Source organism: Aulostomus chinensis, chromosome 24 (assembly GCF_037954235.1).
Source record: "Aulostomus chinensis isolate RoL2024-O1b breed Wild chromosome 24, RoL_Achi_v1.0, whole genome shotgun sequence".
Classification (NCBI taxonomy): domain Eukaryota; kingdom Metazoa; phylum Chordata; class Actinopteri; order Syngnathiformes; family Aulostomidae; genus Aulostomus; species Aulostomus chinensis.
Genome location: NC_141343.1, coordinates 8,300,001 through 8,322,567, shown reverse-complemented (window position 1 = coordinate 8,322,567; position 22,567 = coordinate 8,300,001). Strand labels below are relative to the sequence as shown.

General features: G+C 44.0%; 1 protein-coding gene across 1 annotated transcript in view; it reads left to right on the top strand.

The window, feature by feature from the left end:
• Positions 1-22,567, top strand: part of LOC147238630 (phospholipid-transporting ATPase ABCA1) — a 165,041-nt gene that overhangs the window by 123,480 nt on the left and 18,994 nt on the right. Inside the window, 8 exon segments of the mRNA XM_086198248.1 lie at positions 1,710-1,830; positions 4,020-4,125; positions 6,721-6,734; positions 6,737-6,766; positions 6,769-6,908; positions 8,595-8,729; positions 11,525-11,628; positions 13,204-13,296. Of these exon segments, the coding sequence (XP_086054374.1) occupies positions 1,710-1,830; positions 4,020-4,125; positions 6,721-6,734; positions 6,737-6,766; positions 6,769-6,908; positions 8,595-8,729; positions 11,525-11,628; positions 13,204-13,296 (743 nt within the window).

Here is a 22,567-nt window from a genome sequence, read left to right as displayed (position 1 = left end):
GAGGTTTCTGCCTCATCTTTATCTGAAGAGATGGGATTCTATATCTTCCAGGGGTCTCGTTTATATTTTGATACTGGTTGCATTTTCGAGGAAGGTAAAGTTGGCGCTGCTACTTCGGTGAAGAATGAACTCCATAAACTGATGGATCGCCAGGATATTTGTGTAGTTATCAAGCTTCTGATGTCCACATCGATCATGAAAGGAGTTCTCAAAACGTACAAATGCTCAATGCTACAAGCTAAATGCTGCAAGCTAAATGCTACAAGCTAAACACCAAATATGGTTAAGCGAATATTAGTGGATAAAGTTAAACTGGTAAGTATTTTGAAATTGGTGGTCCAATCAAATGACCTGTTTTGCTGACGGTAAAAAACAACCAACAAAAAAAACCCACACAGGATTGTCACCCAGGCACGAGTTTTCATTTTGTTTTATGGTGCCTTCAAGCATTTTTTTTTTTTGACCACCTTGGAACTTTGAGGTGTGTTAACTGTACTGGATACGACCTGCTCTGCACCAACCCTCAGACAGACAAAGTTAGCATCTCGGCTAACTGTTGATATCGAAGCAAAAACCTGTAAATATCCCTTCAGAGCGCCATTTCCTCCATGTATGAAGGAGAGATAACTTTAGCATTTCCTTCATGTTGGTTGGGTTCTCCATCCACCGTGTTTCCAAACCCTCCTCACAAGAAAAAAACACTCTGATCATTGGAAAAAAAAAAAATGCAAGGCCCCAGCATTGCTCTCTGGTCCTGTCTGAGTGACTCATCAAACCCTAAGTATGTACGATGACGACAAATGTGGATAAACAGGTTGAGCGGATGAATATCAGAACTTGTGAAGTATTTCTGACAGCTTTTCTTGATCCAAAAATCGGTCTCCTTACCGACTTGCTTCGGTTTGTCGATCTGATTGGTTGAAGTTCGCCTTCGATGGACGGACAGTTCGTCCAGTCACCTGCCGAGGATTGACAACGTACCTCAACACCAAAACAGATGCAGCTCGCGTGTTTGTGACAGGAAGAAGACCAATGCTGTCCGTCTCCGGGCCATGAGTTGCATTTAAAGCAAACGCAGAACCATCACGGCACAGGCTGTGTGTGACTAGTTCCGGTCACCGTGACAACCAAGTCATGAGTGTTTGAAGCCTATCAAGGTGTTGTCCTTTTTATTTGGGACCCAGAATTTTTGCCCTTAACCTGTTGAGTTCATTTATAATGTATTCATGCTTGTGAGACCTGTTGCGTCCAGCCCTGTTCTGTAATTAGTTTAATGGACTACTAAATGAACCACAAAGGTGCGATAAGAGACCCATGAGGTCATGATATGAAACATATGGTGACGTATTTGAGCGTCGAAGGTTATTGAAGGTTCCAGATTTCCACCTGAGCAGTGTCACTGCCTTGTCCTCTCTCTCTCTCCTGCCTGTGTCTCCTCCTTTTTTTCCCTTTGCCTTCTCCATCTGGCTCACTCTAAATGTTGCAAATTACCCTCCCTTATTAAAATGAGTTCCTTCACTCTCCCTCTCGCCTCCACCTGCTCCTTCTATCTCACCTCTTCCCCGCTGCTCTCGCCTATCGCTCCATATTTTTTCTCCCGCCATCCTCTCGTGCTATCTCTCTCCCCCGTCTGCTCTTCCTCTGCCTCCTGCCACCTCTCTCTTTCTCTGGCTGGCTGCTTGATTCATTTTTGTGTCGGCTCCCTGCAGGTATACCCTCGGAAGAGCACCCCTGCTGTGGACAGGCTATGTGTGGGCGTACCTGCTGCAGAGGTGAGCCAACTGCTACTGAAGCCCACAAGCACCTTTTTCGAGCTCATAACGGCGTATAGTATTCGCTTCTTGTCTGCATGAGAGGCCTTTCACATTTGATTTTCAGGACTCATCCGTCATAAATGGACTGAAATTCAACTCAAATCTGAATCTTGGATGATAATATTTACAAAATATTGACACATGAGAGTATGAGGCAGTGCCGGTTTCTGTGCGGGCTTTGATTTTTCACTCTGTAGATTTGATTTCTGCTCAGCTTCGCCTTTCACTGCATCAAATCAAAATATCTTCCAAGCACTGTTAGGGGGAGGTGGTAGAAGGAGGAGCAATAATCTCCTTATTTTTTATTTTTTGCTTTCTTTACCATATTGCCAGTGTGTGTGTGTGGGTGGGTGGGTGCAGGCATCAAGAAGAGCTTAGTGGAAACATCTCTGGAGCAAAGGCATTAGGAGATGTTAAAGGAACATGCAAACTTTTTTGGGAAATGCTCAGATTTGCCATCCTGCCTGGAGCGAGCCAAAAAGATAAAGACCCGACTCTCCTCTGTGCGTGCAGCAGGTAGCTAGAGACCAGCTACCTGCCTGTTAGCTTAGCATGGTAGTGGATGGGAACTTTTCGCACACCTCCATCAGAAGTTATCAAATAGACCACGTTCAGGATCTTGGTATGTCCTGAGGTCGTCGTCCCCTCTTACATCAGCCACAGTATGTAGCAGCAGTCGCTCTTATCGTCGTCAGCATACATGTTTGTTAGCTGAAGCTTTTTAGGGGCGAATCAAAGCCCCCAGTCGTTATGTAGTTCCAGCTGCAGTGTGTCAGCTTTCAAAAATGTTTACATCTTGTAGTTTCAAATTGTTTATACATGATACATGTTATGCACAACATTTATGTGAATGCAGATAAAGTCTTTGATGACTTTTGACGGGGGTATGCTAACACATCTCACCCACCACCGTTCATTGTGCTAAGCTATCTAGCGGTCGGCTCATCTCTCTGGTCCTTACCGCCCCCATGGCGAATACAGGAGTTTCCGAAAAAGTTGGTCTTCACTTAACATAAAGGAACACACCAACTTTTTTGGAAGCTCCCCATATTTCTAACCCATGTGCATGACACGTACCCATTGTAGCACTGGAAGACTTGGTCCTAATCTCCAGTACTGACAGGCTCCCGTGCTTCGTTGGCTTCACGAAGGTATCAATCCTCTCTGCTGCTGTTTACCCAAAGCCCAGTGTAAATGCCAGTGGAATATTCTGACTCTGCTGATCACACACTGCATTTCCATGCATTATTTACATGCAGCTTAGCACTCTTCTATGCATTCACAAGAACGAATCACAAACAAGCAGATCAATGAATGAGAGAAATCAAATATTGATACCGGAGCACCCAAGGCCGCTCGGGCCAACGCATGGCACTGTAGATGCGACGTGCTCTCGTGTGTCCTCAAGCGGGATGTAAAGTCAGCGGGGGAACAAAGAGGAGAGCCTGCTGTTTGTTGTTCCAGGTTCGGGAAGGAGAAAGTGTTTGGTTGTCGATATCGTGCACAAATATTAAAAAAAAAAAATCAGTTTATTCAACACTGAAGAAGTTATGGGAACTCGATTGATTGTTTATTATCTTCGCAGCAAACACATATTCAGTTTGTGGATAAACCGTCAAGGCTAATAGTCCCTTTCTCTGTATGCAAATGGCGCTTCCTCGCAACATTATCCATAAGTTTTACAGAAATATTTTAGTCTCAACATTTTTAGGACATTTATCATCCTCAGAAAGTTGCAGATGTAACCGTTTCTCTTCTCTAACATCATTTATAACATCCTTAAAAGATTCTAGATACAATTTAAAAGCAAGTGTTAAAAAGCAGTGTACTGTTGAAGTGCTAACACCGTTAATGCGTCGAGCAGCCATCCTGAATTGTGATCGCAGGTGTTCATCTGGTATTACAGCATCCATCTACAGAAGGGTACTTCCTAATTTAACTTGGTAACACCATAAAGTTTCCCCGTTCCTTCACTAGCGCGACAAAGGCTAAAAGTGCTTCAAGAAGAATGTCCAAAAAATATATATATTTCCACAAAACATTAATATATTGTATTCAGAGAATGTTCTCCTCCCCTCCATGAGAGTTCTGGAAACTAAACAAAATGTTACTGTAACTCTGCATGAAACACAAGGAAAAAAACCAAACAAACTCAAGCTATCAGCAGAATACAGGTTTGCTCACAGAACTCTCCATCGTCTCCAGTGTTCGGCTTGCTGGGAATCAACGGAGCTGGGAAAACCACCACATTTAAGATGCTGACAGGAGACATCCCAGTCTCCAGTGGGGAGGCCTTCCTAAATGGGTACAGGTGAGCCGCTAACTCCCACAAGCGCGCCAGTAACTCATCATAATTAACCACCCAAGAAGGCTGCGCAGATGGGGACGGAGCTGAGGGGCTTTAAAAACCTCACACCTTCTTCAAGCTTAGTCTTGGTCTGCGGAACACATCTCACATACCTTCAATCTTTGTTTTTCCTGGCTAGGTAGCTAGGATATCTTGTACATTCTGTCTGTCATGTCTGCCCACAGATATTCTCTGCTCCCTCTTTCTTCTACTTCTGGCACATATCTGATTCCTTTGACATCCTCGCCCTGTACCTTTCTCCGTTTTTTTTTGTTTTGGTTTGGGTTTTTTTGGTCTCTAACATACAGTCGAAAGTCAGAAGAAATCTTTGTAAGTGCAACCCCCCCCCCCCCAAAAAAAAAAAAAAACTTGACACCAATGGTAGAGACGCACTTGAGGGAGGGAAAGCTTTCTTATTTTTAGAACAAACACCAGCATTCCTTTGCCTGTGCAGTTGTCTCTGAGCAACACATCCAGCACGCTTCAGTGCTAGCTGCGGTTGGTTCTGCGTCACAGGCGGTTGCTAGACTTGTTGCTAATTGACTTTGTGTTCGACAAAGACGGAGAGCTGAATAGAGCGTGTCCTAACACAGCAGTGTTAATGTTGATTAATGTGGAGAACAGAGATCAAAGAAGCATCTCAGAGACCTTTAGGGGAAGAGAGGAGAGAATAGAGAGGGAAAAACAGATGTAACGACGCCCACGCCGCTTTTTCAGCTCATTACGCTTTTCTGTGCATCATCAACAAGAATGTCAGAGAGGAGAAGGATGCACAATCTTTTAAACTGTAGTTTTTATGTGCTCTGTCTATTGTGCGTGCAACATGCGAAGAGGAAAGCTAGCATGCTAAAAATACACTGGCCCATGTGAGTTTGAGCAGAGTTGGTTGTGATTGGTTTAAATGAGATGGTATTGGATTAGATTAGATGGGCGGGGGGGGGGGGGTTTAGTAGTTTGTAGTTTTAAGATTATGTTTTATGTTAAGTTTATATTTCAGCTCAGCATTGGAATCACGTAAGGGATAAGCTGTTCAATATGCTAAACAAAGAATGTGAAAAGTCGTATTCTGCTATAAAGTTTTCAAAAGTGATCGTAGGTATTTTGAAAATGGGGGGGGGGGGGGGGACGGACAACGTATCAGTTAAACAGAAAAGTACATTTTTCGTGTGTATTGTTTGATCAAATGTAAAAGTTCATAAATGTGTTGTCGATAACGAGTTCATGACACCGGCACAGAAAGTGGCGGGATTCAAGAGGCCTTTCACACCTGTCGGCAATTTTGTTTTTTTGTCTTCATCAGCGGGTGAATCGCTCCAGTTTCCATCAGGTCCGCTTACTGGTTATGAACCGTCTGATGGAGAAGTGTTCGAAAAAGAAGCAATTTTTTTTTCAGGGAAAATGTCTCTCTGTTTAAAACCAGACAACAACAGCAGCAGATTGTGATTATTTTTGGCACTTTTACTGAAAAAAAAACAAAACGACTGGACAGAAAAGACTGTAATAATTAAAGATTGCTGTGTTGATAAGTACACTCGGTCTCTCTTCTCCCCAACTGCAGCCATCCTTTTGTGAACCGCAGTGATTTCGTTAGCTCGGCCTCATCTGGTGTTTCAGGAGGACCACAGAGAAGAATTGTTGGGACTGAAGGTTTCAAACCTGGTACTTTGAGGTCGGACTTGTGGAGTTTTCAGGCTGATCCCGACCAAACGAGTCAGGAGTGGAAAGAGTCCCCGCAAAGCAGGGGTTGGTTGTTTTACTGACTTCTTATCAAGAGGTTTAATCAGAGCCGGAACCAAACACGACATCAGATCAGGAAACCGCTCAGCTCAGTCCCAGCCTTCAGACTTATCACATCATATTCAACCCCCTCCTCCCCGAGGATGTCCACTGCTGCAGGAAAATAAGATTGTAGAAGGGAAAATAATGGGTCTAATATCATCAAACATATACGGCAAAGGAAGAGGTGGAACATGGTTGGCCGTGTACCTGAGCCCGCATGAACCCTTTTAAGCGTCAGCTTCTAATTTCTATAACGGAGCAGTTATTTGAGATCGCATGCGCTAGAATTTTAAACCATGGGACAAGGCCAAGAAGTCTCGGGTCCTCTTTTTTTTTTAAATGTATTGTGTGCTGTAGTTTTGTGAGAACATATCATTTGTGAATCTGTTGTTGCAGTGTGAACAAAATATTTCAGCTCCAACAGCAAATCGTAAGTGAAAGAGACACGAAACAACAGCGAAAGGCGCGGCCCTCTGTCAGGTTTGGGGTCCCCATTAAAGCACCTGCACCACTCTCTCTTCTCGTCTCTTCTCTTCTCTTCTGTATTGGGTTAACCTCAATACGTCTGTTTCTATTTTAAGAATTTTTGAGTTTTTGATTAATCATTTTGGAGTAAATCCATTTTAATCCTCCCTTGAAATGCAGTGGACCTAAATGTGTGAGTCTGCTTTCTGCTTTCATTCTATATTCCCTGTCATGCTCACTTTTCTTGTAATGCATTTAAAATATCTTCAGATGTGTCATCACTAACACTGATCCCCCCCCCCCCCCAACACCTAGCATACGCACCGAGATGAGGACGTGCACCAGAACACGTGCTACTGTCCCAGTTTGACGCTATTAATGACCTGCTGACAGGACGAGAGCATCTGGAGTTTTACGCCAGGTTACGTGGAGTCCAGAAAAGAGGTCGCCATGGTAACCCACTCAAGTCCTTGTACAACTCATTATTCACTCATGGTTATGCTGTGAAGTGCTATATCATGCTGGTTATAGATTAGCTGTCAAGCAAGTAGAATATGAAAAAATATGTTCTCTCATTCATGACATGTTTATTTCCTCTGTTTATTTTTTTGGGGGGGTTTCTTTTTAATTTACACCATCGAAATAGTTTACTTCTGAAATGCATGTAGGGCAAGTCGAAGCACACGTCCAAGTGATAGACAACCTCAGTGGGAGAAGCCATACATAATGGAAAATGGCCGCTGGAAGAGAAGCAGCAGCTGTGGGTTATAGCTCTCCATTATTCACCATGCCCAGTGGTGTGGCCGGCCCTACGAGGCCTCCCAAGCACTGCTCTCGCACCACCCTGCTCTAAAACAGCAAGATCAAAAGCGGTAGAGGCTGGCAGCGACCGTAGGTTCAGACCGGACGCCAAAGCTTTGATCTCTCAGCTGCTGTGCGAGGGGACCGTTGTCCTGCATTGCTAGCGTTTTTCTGCAGTTGTCAATCAATACGGAGCTCACATGCAACTCCATCTGCATCGGGGGTGAACAAATATTTCTCAATGGAAGTGCAGGCAGTGTTTGTCCCGTAAGCCTGCCCCTGTGATAAAAACAGACCCATCGAGTCCTGGTGGAAATTGGCGCTTTGATGAGGCTGCTGATTGCTGCTGTTTGAAGAGGCCATGTTGAAAAAGCAGAGAGAAGTAAAGTATCCTATGATTAGGGTCTCGCTGCTACGCCAGCTGTCCTGGTTTGGCCTTGAAAGACACAGAACTCAAAAGCAGGACTTGAGCTTTGTTCAGAATAGCCTAACCAGCGTAATCAGTTCCATGGTATATCCTGTTTTCAAAGCATAATTACTTCTCTTTTTAGTTGTTAAAAAGGATTTATCCTGGAAATACCCATAAATGTGCTCGTTATTTCACCAGGGTGATTCTGTAATCACCAGCGTGTGTCTAATATCTTGAAAATTAACATTTGGAAATGATCCTGATCAAATAATAGACCCTGGATATTCTCCAAGGTCATTGTCAGGATATGGCTATTGGTGGTAATTCTGGACATGTCATTCGATGAGTTTTGCTCCTATTCCCTGAGTCCGTGTGAGCCGGTTGACTGACGAACATGTCGGAAATCATTTGTCGCGTGTTCTCGATCCAGAAGACCTACTATTTTGGCGGTTGTGAAGAAAATGTATGAACGTACGCTGATGACACTGAGCTCAAATTTGCTATCGATGTCGACTCCTAGGTGCAGATACGTGTTCTCCTGAACACCTTTTGTTTTGCACTGTGGTTTAGATTCCGCAAGTTATTTGCATAAAATGCTATCGCAACAGTTCGGAATCCACGGTAAGGTTTTTTTTTTTTTTGCCTTTAATTTTTATAACTTGGTATCCAAATCAGTCAAATCTTTTGTTCTCTTTTCTTTTTCTTTTTCTTTTTTTTTGGTCCAGTTTACAAACAAAACACATCGCGGGGCAGTTGAGTTTGTCCACTAAAGTGACGAAAATCTCGCATCCATTTGGCATGGAACACGCAAGCATGCAAGCCAGGTTAAGAAGTGTGAGGAGCGGGTACTTGAGCCATCTTCCGCCCTGCTACAAAAAGCTGCTCGAAAAATAGTTGAGCCCCAAGTCATCCATCATTGAACCCACCATGGTAATGATGTGAGCTCTCTTCTTGACACTATCAATTCTGTTTCCTAAAGGTGGCCGAGTGGGGGATCCAGAAACTGGGGCTGGTCAAATATTCCTCCAAGTCCGCAGGTACCTACAGCGGTGGGAACAAGCGCAAACTCTCTACAGCGATAGCTTTGATTGGCTGTCCTCCAGTGGTCTTCCTGGTAAGATACAACATTACTGTTCTGCTGTTCTGTTGTACGTTGGGGGGGGGGGGGGGGGGGGGGGCGAGATACCCTGCGGCTCTAATTAGGACTTAACAGTGTAGTACATTGAATCAATATTGATGCTGCATGGACATTTGGAAAGAGCAGACTGAATGAAGACGGACTTAAGTGTAAAAATAGAAATGGATAGCGCAGAATCAAGCTAAAAATCCTTTCCCCAAAGGATTGCGTGTACATGACGTCTGCATGAGATGCTGGGGATATTTCAGGGGTCCTGTTTTAATTCACTCCACCCCCCCCCCCCCCCCACACACACACACACACACACACACACAAAAGAACCAATTTCTTGGGGAAAACGTGGTGCGCATAGACTGTGTTTGCACATATTAAATGTCAATTCATCGGGGCTTAGAATTAAGAGCAAAAGTGTTTTCTGACTGATTGAAGTTAATTAAGGCATGGCTCAGAATACACCGCCTCGCACGCTTTCAATAGAGCGGCTTTTAACGCGTAATAGGAAGCCGTGTCCATGATATTATGATGGAAATTTTTTTAATGACCTGAAGTCACACCGGGGGCTCCTCGTCTATAAATGTCATCAGACTTTCATTAATATTTCTGCACTTTTTTTTCCAGCAACTGCATAACGTCCACTAAGCAGGAGTACTTAAACTAAGCGCTGCCCTTAAATGTATTATATCCCAAGATAAGAGTACGGTCCATCCGATTATGCTTCCACTAACAAAAATAGTCCTGTAATGAGATAACCATAATAAATTACGTTTAAAGACTAATCTCTTAAACCATTTGCGGTCTCTGTGTCAGATCATGCTGCACCATCCCAAACCCCTTATTTACTCGACTGTGCCAAACCAGCCTTCGCTTTGAGGGTGTGGGATAATGTGTTGAGTGTCAGCTTCAGTATTGTGTGCCTGCCCACGGAGCCCAGGCGGCCTTGAGGCGATGCCACGTTGGGGTTTTTGCGCAGGGACATATTGGGCACGGTGATGGAAGCTCCCCATGGGATCCGCAGGATTCTGCTAGTGAGGGAAGAGCGAGCCTGGAACGAACCCAGCTGATGGACTGAGTACTGTCACCCTCTCTAATCATGCATGGACAGACTAGCCCTGAGGAAAAAGACAGGAAGTCTGTACGTGTGTGTAGCTCTTGTTTTGGAGTGTGTGCCTCAGTATGTGTCTCCATTATGCATGTTTTTTTTGCCTTTTGGGTTGCACAATTCGCCCAGACATCACCTATAGTCTCTATTTCCCTATATATATAAAATCATGTTTTATTTATATCCTAGTGCTTCCTCTGTTACACGTGTGTTTACATATTTCGATTGGAGTACCTGAGACACAATACTGGGAAAGACATGAATGTTTAAAAAAGGCGCGACTCAATTCCTGAGTTTGTGTGCCAACGTAGAATTTTTTTTTTTGATGGCCCAAATACAAGCCCAGCGAGAGCACCGAAGAGGATTTTGGAAGGTACGATGCAGTCCACTGTCCAGTTGAAGTTATGATGGTTTCAGTGGTGTCCACTTTCCCTGTAATTTGTGACGTGGCAATGACTGACTGGCATCGTTTCACATGAAAATTCGCGAGACGTCTTGGACAGCCGTGGAAAGTCGAGCACTTTGAGTTCCGCTTCCATTCACTGCTACATTTTTATTATGTGGGCATTTTTGCTTTTGCACACATGGGAAACCGAGCGATTGCGTTGCAGCCCCTCCCAAGATTTTAGTGATTAGCGCTGGAAATCTCACCAGCTGGCCATCTATTACTACTCATACGGTACTAATGTGTGGAGGATAATCTCTACGAACAGATTCTGCGTTTAAGTATAGAATCTGTAGGCAAGGGAGATAACATCTGGTCAGGGAAGCTTCTGGTTTCTGTTTGAGTCATCATGTTGGAGCTGGCCTCAATCACGTCCATGGAAATAGTCCGCATGGAGAGACAGAATACATGGCACGTCATGCAAGGTCGGGAAAATGGCTCTAGTCTTGCGATTTATAAAGCTCTTGTCGTGATTTTAAACCATTAACTGAGAGCAAGCTGGCTACTTTTGAAACAGTCGGCTCGTATTCGGCTTCTTTCAACAATTCACGCGATACTCAAAGCGACGGACAGAACAAGGAAGCTTGGGACCGGATATTCGTGACACCGGGACCCTGAAATCCTGGCCCTTGTTCCTTGAGACAAAGTCATCAGACAGAGCTGATGATATTGTGCCTACGGAAACCGCGCTGTTGCTTTTAACAAAGATCCAAAGGCAGGAAGGAGTCGAGATGTTTGGGAAACTGTAAAGTTGCTTTGGTCTTGTTTAGAGTAAGAAAACAAACTGTGTTGTGTTCCATTATCCCTGCCGGCTAAGTTTTGATGTCTTAATTTTGTTAATTTTTTTATTTTGTTATGTGTAAGAATGGTCCATTTTTACTTTCCTTAAAAAGCACTTCTGCATGGGATTTTGAAAAAAGTAGGAGCTAAAAATGGTGTTGAGTTTCTGAGTAAAACAAATAAACATGTAATTAATGAATTAATGCTTTGCTTAACTTTTGGAGATTTAGGCTACGAGTCCTCCATACAGGTTCATTTGGTTCAGATCTGATAAGTTTTTGAAGTTGCTCATTGGCAGCCCTTCATTGTTTTGTGTTGTTTTGTTTTCAGTTGAGTTTTTCCATAAATCTGTAGGTCACACGCACAGACTCTGTCCTGCGCCACCATGCTCCGCTCCATCCTTAATAACGCGCCGCGGTTAAATACACTGGAAGTTTTCTGTTGCAGGATGAGCCGACCACAGGGATGGACCCCAAAGCCCGCCGCTTCCTGTGGGACTGCATCCTGAGCGTCATCAAAGAGGGACGCTCTGTCATTCTCACGTCACACAGGTGCTCCATCACCTTCTATCTAGTGGTCTGTCAATAGAGACGGAAGAGCAAAAAACATTGTCCGTGTGAGCCGTTAATATGACTTTAATTGGTTCAAGTTGGACTTTAGTTAAAAGGTATTGTTTCCTACGCGGCTGTTAGTATCGGCTGGCAGCAACACACTGGCTGCTATAAAGCTTTCATGAAGCTTGAGGGCATATTGACCAACTGCCGCTTTTTTCCCTCCATGAAGAGAGAAATTGTCAATATCAGTGCTGGAGTCTTTTCATTATCCAGGACTTCCTCAAGCAAAGTTTAGTTTTCCCAACTTTTTATTCAGTTTTGTTGGCCAGTTTTGGACACGGTCAGGAAGCAAATTAGACGCCTTAATTTTTTTTTTTTTTTTTTTCTGGGCGGAATTTTAAAGCAGTACTTCGTCCAAGTATTCCCTTCACCAATTGGTGTCTTGGGCTCATGTCAACCGGTCACATTTTTAAGCTCCCGCATCACTTCTTTGTGACTCCAGAGTGCAGACAGAGCCAGCCGCATATATTTAGCCGGAAGCTACTGGATGACTAACAGCAGCCACTGCAACAAAACACAAACAAAACTGTCCAAAAATTTTGATTTAAAAACCCAAGTGCATAATCTGGCATAATCCACATCTTCTTTATTCAGCCTTATGCTCGGTAATTTGACTTTGAGCGAAAAACAAACTACAACACTTCCTTCCCTCAGCACTTTTGCTGTTGGTGGCTACCAGTAGCTTAAAGCTCAAGACACGTGTCCGGCTCTGTCTGCATTCTGGAGACACAGAAGTGATGCAGGAGAGAAAAAAAACAAAAAACCATTTTAGGTGAGGTTTCGCTTTAAAACGTGATGGCCCATGTCACGAAAGAACATTGAGCAATTGCCTCATGTTCATTTCTTGTTTGCAAATTGCCTGTTTTGTTTGGCAGTGCATGCGAATCAGCTGTTTGATTTGGAATATCTTCTTCATGACGTGCGCAGCATTCAGCCGAGAAAGAAAAGCATTTGTTGTCCCAGGCAATGTGCTGCACCCAGTCGTCCATGACGTGACCAGGTGCTCGGGTTTTGTTAAGCGGCGCATTCACCAGGTTTTTACAAAGTCATCATCCTTACTGCAGCATTCCTCAGGAAGGCTTCATAGCTTGTAGCTCACCGCAAATGCTGGAGCACAACATCGACAGAGTAAAAACGGTGTGATAACAGCCACAGAGTCGCTTCCTTCTTCAAATTCCCACTTTAGCCATACATTAAAGTGTCACAATTGACATGAAGAAATGCTCTCACCCAAACTGTGACTGTGCAAATGTCTCAGTAAATCAGTGGAGAATTAATCCACCAAAATACCACAAATTGATAGTCTGAAAGGGTTTGGCTTCTACCCTGAATAAAAGAGGTTTCTGATATCTGTTCTTACCTTTTTGCCTCAAGCACATTTTGGAATGATGAAGCAGCACAGGCAGACATGACGAAAATTCCTGAAATCTCAACTTTGCCCCTCCACAAAAAAAAAGGGATGTCTTGTTTACCACCTGTTTTGTTTTTGTTTTTGCTCCGTCTCTTTTTCAGTATGGAGGAGTGTGAAGCGTTGTGCACACGCATGGCGATCATGGTAAACGGTCGCTTCAAGTGTCTCGGGAGCATCCAGCATCTGAAGAGCAGGTAAGGGTGCTTCTTTAACCACTGAGGCTCTTTGAAGCTCCTTCAATTGAGATGAAAGGAACCTGCTGCTCCTGAGGTCTTGTGATATTTATACCCACCTATATTGTTAATAAGAAGAAGAAGGGAAAAGAAAAGAATTTGATTTATATTTCAAGGTGGGGAGAGAAGGAGGTTAGTCCATGATGAGTTTATTAGAGTTGGATGAGAGGATAGGCACCTTGAACATATCCGTCTGGGGACTATCAGGCTACAGCCAGAAAGTCGGTTTACTTAGCTTGGAGTCAAGACTGGAAACAGAGAGCCTGGTTTCAGTTCTGCCTGTTTGGTCTCCATTAGGTCGCGGCGATGTAGAATTTTAATCAGGTGCTGCGATACAGACATTGCCCAAATCAAATCATCTTCCCCTCTTTCCAGTCTTCCCGCTAAGATAAGCTAGCCGGCTGTTTGGAAGTGTGGCCAGAAAGAAAAATAAGCCCATAAAATCAAAGCCCTCCTCCTTTTTATAAACATTTAGTCTGTATCCGCTTTGGCTATCAATAATTGGGACATTCGTTTTTTGTTCAAGGCCTGTTTTTGATGATACAATAAATAGATTAAGTACATTATGTTTGGAACAAAAGTGATTTTAAAAAAACCCACAAAAAAAAACCCCACACAAACTGACAGAGTAAAATACCTAAAATCAAACCAGAAAAAAAATGGATAAAAGAAGAAAGGGTGGGAAAAGAAACTTAAAAGAACCGAAGACGATAATCCTGCCATTACACTTTCTCTTTCATGAATTAGAGGATATTTTACAACAAACAATTATCTTTCACTCAAAGCCCGTTTAAAAAGACAATGGTGAGAGTTTGTGAAGACAGGATATCTCTGCAGCACAACATCCAAATGAGGATTCTTACTAAAAAGGGTATTTTGACACACAGTTGGCACCGCAATGTCATCATTCAGGAACCCAACGTGCGGCAAACCAAGTTTCATCCAGGCTCCATGATTTGTTCTCATGAATCGCGAGACTTTATTGCCTCATGAGGCGATTCTGTCCACCATACATGGAGGATTGCTGTTTTTTTTTATTCACCTTCATCTCATCAACACGGAGACGCAGCAGTCACTCGCACTGCGCTGAGAATCCTCTCCAGGATTGATGCCGACTAGGCATTAGCCCGGCTAACGCACCTCTGCATTCTCATCCCCTCCCATTAAATGTATTCATATAGAGCCCAATCATAAGAGAGTTGATCTCAGGGCACTTTTCCTAGAGAGCAAGTCTAGACTGAAATCTTAACAGTTCTGAATATGTAATGGAGACTCACTGGGCTCTGTGTCTCTGTAGGCAGTTCCTAGACTCCCTCCAAAGTTGCATCGACACACTTTATGAGCTGGAAATTATTGAAGAGTCGGTCGACACCAGACTCGCTTTGATCCCGAACTCTCTCCCGGCTGTATTTCTGACAATGTTAATATGTGTATTCTCCAAAAGGTTGGAATGTTGACAAAAAAAAGGGAACTTCTAAATATTTCATGAGAACTTATCTTCCATTCTGCCCCGGAGTGAATGAAAATAAGGAATACTGAATTTGCAGGAAAAGTATGTGGTACGAGATGACGTACGGAATTCAGTGAGTGAGTTGTGGCGGCCAGCAGTCAGGTCCACCGGGGGCTGACGCTAGTCCCAGTGGTTTTAGCCTCCTTGCTAGTGCTTCCGCTTTCCACGCTGATGGTACAGGGTATGAGTCCAGTGGTAGACTGCACTTAAGCAATGCTGATTACAAGTTACTCCACAAAGCCTCAGGCAACACACTATAAAACAAGAGTTCTCCTTTGTACCTGAAAGGGAACGAATGCTTGTTGCTGGGCCTGCACCCTTTTGAAAGACGATCATGTCTAGAGCTGCAGTCTCCTACTCAACTGGTCAATTAATTGGGCTTTAGGCTGTCGTTTGACTGAAACCTCATCGGTCAAGCATGGCCGTGTCAATTCCAAAAGGGGGAAAGTGTCATGCAGGATTAATCCAAACAAACAGGGTTGGGTAACGAAGGTTGGTAGTTTTTTTTTTAGCATCAACTGAATCCCATCGGGACTCCAGACAAACAAAATGTGTTGAAGTGGTTGGTGCCAGCTTTTGATACGAAGGAGTCATCTCATTTTGTTGGACCGCTTCTCTGCCCCTGCTGTTTCTGCAAGGGTGGGGAGGTGCGTATCCACACACACACACACACACACACACACACACGGCAGACGGCTGTTGGAATACAGATCAAACAGCCGCGGTCAGTTGACCAAAACAACTATTGGCTGTGGTAAAACTGTCACCGGTAAAAAGCCAAAAATCAAACCGCGAGTTCACCAGACACATGCAGAAATATATATCTACCTGTTTTGTCCGCCATCCCCCGTCAGGGTTACAAAACTTACACAGCATGACTATTCAGTGACAATGATTTTGGTTGTCCAGGTTTTTTGGTGTACTCCATCCATAATTTTGTACCCTTTCTGCTCATCAAAAGGTGTACTTCTGACCACCTGATGACCAGTATTGTACTTTTGAGGGTACAAAGGGGCACATAAATGTCTTTTGAATGAGTACCCAAGTGACAAGGACTCGTACCATTTTAGCTAAGAAGTGGTTCCTCTGTTTTTGAGTGTGAAGGATGTGATCTACCTGATCTGGGCTCCTTTGATAATGTCTTTCATTTTCCCATCCGATGAGTGAATTACATTCATATCACCGCCTCCAGCGACTTGGATCTGATTGGTCCCAACTCTACTTCCACCAACGTTCTTCTTACACACACTGATCATACATACGTTTTTGTTTTTTTTTTTCCCCTTGGGCTTCTTTCCTCGGCGTCTCTCTGAAGTCAGAAGGGCGAGACTTGTTCCGTGGCGTTATAGGAACCCCCGCCGTATCGTTCTAATGCAACAGTGAGGCTGCTGGGTACGTTTAGGTCTTTGGCACTCGCCTGTCCATCTCTGGGACTGCTTTTAGGTCCATGGTCAGCTTTTCTCTTGATTTGTCAACCTTTTTTTTTTTTTGTAGCAGCTCTCTTCAGGACACCGTCATGCTTCAGTCCTGGCGGGGGCCACCTATTGTTGCCAGTGTATCGACGTGTGAATGTCTGGACCCTGATGATGAGACAGTCGCATTTTTAGATGCATTTCGACGAAAATCAGAACAGTACCTCATATCTGTTGCCATTAACACTCGCTGTACTCTATGATATTCACCTGACATTTCCCAAGGCCAGCACTTCTGCCCTGAGCCCTGCATGTAACAGAGAGGGCGATCCATTACCGTAGGTACAGTCTGGTGACATTATTACCACTCCATTGTGTGATCTTATAAGAGGAAGGACATTTTACACACACATACATTCACACACACAGACACACATGCGCGCGCAACTGGAATATGTGGTGGCGATCGTTTTGGGGTGGAGCGAAAGATCAATACACCTGGGATGAGGGGAAGAGCAGACCATTTTTCAAGTTGTGCGGGGGATTAGGGGGAAACGCTTGGAACAGCAAGGAGGGGGCGGGAGTGTCAAGGGTATTTCCCATCAAGAGCGTTAATGTCATATTATCGGCCAGGCTTTTAAATTGCTGCCAGCCAGATTGAAGGCAGCCCTAAAAACAAGTCAGAAGTAGAGAGGTGAAGGGCTACAGTGGGAGAGATGTACCAATCAGTCCCTCCCAGATGTTAGGGTAATTGACAGATCCTCCGTGTCAATTACATCCCGTCTGTGGGGGGTAGAGTAAAGGGGTCTGTAAATAATTTATGAACCACACAGGAGGTATAGGATACACAGGGAGTGGGGCGGGAGTGGGGTGTGGGGGTGGGGGTGGGGGATGGAAGCAGAGGGTTAACACGTGTCCTACTTCACTCCAACATGTTATCAGGTAAAAAGGGAAGAAGCACTTCACAAGACAAGCAAGACAGAGGAAGCGAGATAATGTCGGCGCCGATTCTCGCCGCGCTTATTTTAGATCTCACATGGACGATTTTACATGCTGCTGAAATGCTATCGCTCAGTTCTCGCCACGCAGTGAATAATTTCTAATTAAGCGTCCCTATCTCGGCGGCGCTTGGTGTAATTAATGTTTCATGAGGTGTGGGACCCTGTTAATGACTGAAAAGGCAATTAAGGACTGTCTTCTCTGTTTTCTTTTCTCGTCGCTATCCCGCCACATGCTTATGCCACCATATCACACACAGTCGCACACAGGCATACACACTCTTCTGCATGCGATCCACCATCATCAATCCAGCTCTGGCAAGTGAGCAGCGCCGCCCAATATTTTGTGTTTGTCTCTTCATCTGACACAAGCTGTCGTCAGTTTGCAAATGGGAGGGGTTCCGTGTTTGCCCATGGCCCCCAAACCCAGAATGCCCCATCCCCCCTTTTTTTTAATCTCAAACCTCAAAAAGGAGAGCTCAGTGAGTCTCTTACATTTTGACCCACTGCTCATATGTAATACAAGCCCACCCCCCCACCCCAGCCCTCACCCCACCAACCCACCTCCTCCTCCTCGCCTTCAAACACCTCTCACCATATTATCCTTATTTATTTCTCTCTCTGCTACTCTCAGGTGGTCAGGCTTCCCACCTCAACCATCCAAGTGCTTGTTAGTGCTGCCCCCTTTAGTTCACTGGTGACCCTGTCTGGATCACGGATGTACCCATGTGCAGCTTTAACAACCCCCCGCTTCTGTGTATCAATCAAGCCCTCCCCACCCCCAGAAGATGAGCCAAACAGCCTGTACAAAGCCCCGTAGGGATGATCAGAGTGGGAGAGGGAGCTGTTGGGCGGCCATCATTCTATGAACAACCCTTACCTTGAGCCTTTCAATGAGAATTTTATGTAAAATGCTGAAAGCGAGAGTAAACAACAAAAAAAGAGACTTTGAAGAATGTGTTCAGCTCACAGGTGTGACCCAAATGAAGTTCAGGAACACAAACCCCACCCCACCCCCCCTGCGTCTACTCTGACATCCTTCTCGTTTCAAGAACATCTTCATGAACTGTAAAAGCAGGGTATTAAAGTGCCTTTAATGCATTAAGGTAATGCACTGTTGGAGCTGAAGAGTTAGTTTGGGTTTTTTTTTTTTTTTACAAGTGTGGCATCTAAAAACTTTGCATCAAGTTGACATCCTGAAGTCCAATAAACTGTTTCCTGTCTCCACCCTTCACTCTGCATCAGCTCTGCAGGTGCACCATTTACTTAAATGGCTTATGAGTGTGTGTGTGTGTGTGTGTGTGTGTGTGTGTCACTCTGGAAGATGGATGACAAAATAATTCTCTTTACAATGCATCAACGACGTAGGCGTAATTACGAGAACTCCAACGGACACAGACGAACATATCTGAGGGCTGCCAGCACTCTTCGCTCTCTAAGTCGGTGGGCATCTTGATTTATGTGGACGGGCATTCGTTTTATCACGTCTCATTTTGCCGCTTGCTAGCAAGGTAGGTATCTGCATGATTCCTTCAAGGTCTGCAGATATTGACTCATTTTATTTGGTCAACACCAAACTATTCATGCTGCAATAAGAAGTGGTGATGGCTGACTGATTACCTCTGGAATACAATATTGAAGGCTCGGTCGAATTACTGGGAATATACATTTATTTGAAGAGGGTAATAACTCAAGGTCCACTCACTCATTTAATACTTAAAAAACTAAATATGGTTTCTTGGTTTTTCATTCACATCAAAGCTACAGTCGCTGAGATTTTATGAAATCCAACCCAATTCTTGTGTTCAGGTGCTGTATTATACAGAAAGTAACTCAGCTGGGTTTCTGGGTTCATAGGCTGGGTTCAGGCAGGAGGCCCTTGCTTGCAAACATTACAGTGATGAGTGTCGGAACCATTTTATTTGGTATCACATCATCCATCTATTTTCTGGAGGCCTATCCCATCAGCCTTCAGGCGAGAGGCAGGGTTCACCCTGGACAGGTCACCAGTCCATCACAGGACCAACACATAGAGACAGACAACCATTCACACTCACAGTCACACCTACAGTCAATTTAGAGTATCAATCAGCCTCGTCCCCTCTTGATGTCTTTGGACTGTGGGAGGAAGCTGTTATGTCACACTGGGCCTCATTAGTTTGTGTTTTTAAGATAGATGAAATTTTATCGAAATGCGTGGATTCATGTCACGTATAAAGTTGTGATAGTTTGCGTGTCAAGTGTCAGGAAGAATTGCTGCACTGACACTGCAACTCATTTTGATCCTAAAACAAACCAAAACCTAAACATTTATGGAATCGTGTTGTCAGCAGACGGATATCTGTGAAGGAGGAACGGAATGAGACGTCAGGCAAGGAGTTGAAGCTGATCGTTTGTTCGGCGGCTGTTGTTTCTTGTTTGAATTTTTCTCTCAGAGTGGAAACAAACCAAACCAAGCGGTGAAAGCGCCGTGTTTTAAGACAGACGTGTGCAAGCGTCGACATTCCCTCGAGGTCCGGTCCAATTCTTGACGCGTTTACGTCACACATTCGAATCGCACTTTAATTTATTTTTCAATGTTATTTTTCCATCTCTGGCGTGCAACTGAGGTGAGACGTGTTTGCACACAATCACCGAGTGATCGAGCGCACAAATGCTGGCTATGATTGTGCTTTCACACTTCCTTATTTGTTGTTGTCGCGTGCCAAGAAATGTACTGTAGCTCTTCTCGCCAGTGCACATATGGATAAACACATTGACATTGCGGGACGCATTTAGCGCTTTAGCTAGGCCCCAAATACGGACACGGAGCACTGAATGTGATGATACATTCATTTTTTAATAAAGCCCTTCTTTAATTATGAATTAGGTTATGTCATTGAATACTTTGCAGGGCAAAACTGGCCTCTCTCTGCCTGAGGTGCCTCCCAGAGCTCTGTTGGCTCCACATCCAGGAGCTAAAAAAAACTCTTTTTTTTTGGATGACTTCCTGCCTGATCAAAGCATCACACCACCCAAAGCCACTCTGTGACCTCTTGCCCCATGTCCCAGCCTCCCCCCTACCTCCCAGCCCACCCCCACTCCCCCCTCACGGGCACAAATACAAGGTTTGGCAATGGCGAGGGTGACCTTTCTAGACTCCCTCAGATGAAGCAGGCAGCAGAATCATTTTCTGCCTGTCATGCCCTTATCTGTGTCTGGCTGTTGTTTGTTTTAAATTACATGGAAGAACGACTTTCCAAGCAGACCAGGGCGGAGGAGAGGATCGAGGCGGAATAATGAAAATGAAGAGGAGCAGACTGCAGTGCAGAGTCTTCCATGTGTGATGTATGAAGACCTCGCTGTAAGTTGAAGTCACAAACCAGCGCTGTAATTGATTCAATCAGGCTAATGTGGAGGCTCAGCTGAAAGATTACCTCACGCAGCCAGAGTTCATTTGAGGAGACGAGAGACGGGAGACGGCGCCTTCCAGATGAAAGAATTTTGTTTTTGTTGTGGAGACAAAGGAGGAGCGAAAATGATGAATATGAAGGAACAATAGGTTTCCCAAAGTGTTGCCTCGGAAGCCCCTGTGTAGCTGCAACAAGAAAAGAAACACAAGTCAGGTGGGCAGACAGAGACGATGAAGTGAGGCTAATTGATAAGCCCTCTGACAAGCAGCATTTCGTTATTCAACCCAAGCCTCTGTTGTTGTTGTTTTTTTGTTGTTGTTGTTTTTTTCTTCTTATCCTCGTTGGATTTTTGCAGAAATGTTTTCCGTCTCGAATGCGCTCGGCAGTCCTTGGACAAGGCGCGTTTCCCGAGCCAGCAGCGATAATGAACACAAGGGGATTATGGTCCTACTTGATGGGTTCATCTGAACGTGTGAGGCTGGTGTCTGATTGCAAGCTGCATGTTCTGTTACATCGTATAAAAATCATCAAGAGACGACTTGGCTTTTCACAACATAAGATGTGTTCTTGCTGGATTTCTATCAAACGAGGTTTTGGAGTTTTTTTCCCTCTTGGAGGATAGGGCCGACTGCGTAGGCTCTGGCTGCCGTTGGTTTAATGGCGTTTCACACAGGTATTATGTTTTTACATCACAATGGTGCAGCCAAAATGGCTCCCGTTTGTCACGTTGTGGCATCTTTGATCTCGCTCATGTTGACAGTAACAGCCATGGTGGTAGCGGTTAGCGTAACAAAGTCATGGATCATGATTAAAAAGCATTTTCTTCCAGTGTGTGGCCTTATTACCCTCCACTAAGGAGGTCATGTGATCACCAGGGTTTGATTGTACGCAGGTTATCTCAAAAACCTGATGGGATTTGGTGGAAAGATGAATGTTACCAAAAAAAAACAAAACCCAAAAAACATGCGGTATATTGATCAAATTATAGATCCTAGATCTTGAGAACTGTTCTCAACCATTGGCAGAAAGTTAAAAGTTATTAGTATGAGTGTTGTTGGTGGAGGTTCTGTTACTTCTTCCACAAGAATTAATAGAACATATTGTGGCATTATTAAATCTTCATGGGGTTCAGATCGATGCAATTTCTTGATCTGCCGTCCTCGACACAAAAGTATTTCATCGTAAACGAACTGTTCAGCCTGCAAATGTCAGCCTCTTATTGGGTTAAAATGACACATCAACGTCTATTTAATGACGATCGATGACGGCAATCAGCGCTGTGTCTTGCGTCGATTTTTTGGGTTCCTGTTTTTGCGAGTTTACCGTTTCCAATTCAAAATATTCACGCAAAGAATACTCTTCCAGCCATATTTATCCTGCAGCTCAGTCTCTTGATCGAGATCGGCCAACAACACGAAAGATGACGAAGAAATCGCAGAAACGGTGGGACTTGCAAATGTTCCACAACAAAAAAAAAATTCCATTGCAAAATGGTGAGCAAATGCAAAAAAAGTCTCACAGTGTAATTTTTGTTGACGCGAGAGCCATCAAATGCCATCAACTCCACAATCATATCAACGAAAACGACAAAGAAAGCAGCAGGAGTCTGTTTTGGTTTTTTTTAATTTACAATTTGAAATACAAAAAGAAATCAGGAACTGATTGAAAAAAATAGAAATTTTTACACAAAATCACGTATTTTGCCGTTTCCTGTGATTTTTTTTTTTTGTCACAGCAAAAAAAAATGTCACCCAAAAAAAAAAAATCCAGCAAAGTTTTTTGCAGGTTTTTTTTTTTTTTTTTTTTTTTTAAGGTCGAAAAGTCAAACATTTTTTTAACCACAATTATCAAAAAAAAAAAAAACAACTCTGCTTAATCGGGTTAGACCCCAGAGAGACGCGCTGGTTTGAGCGCCTTGGA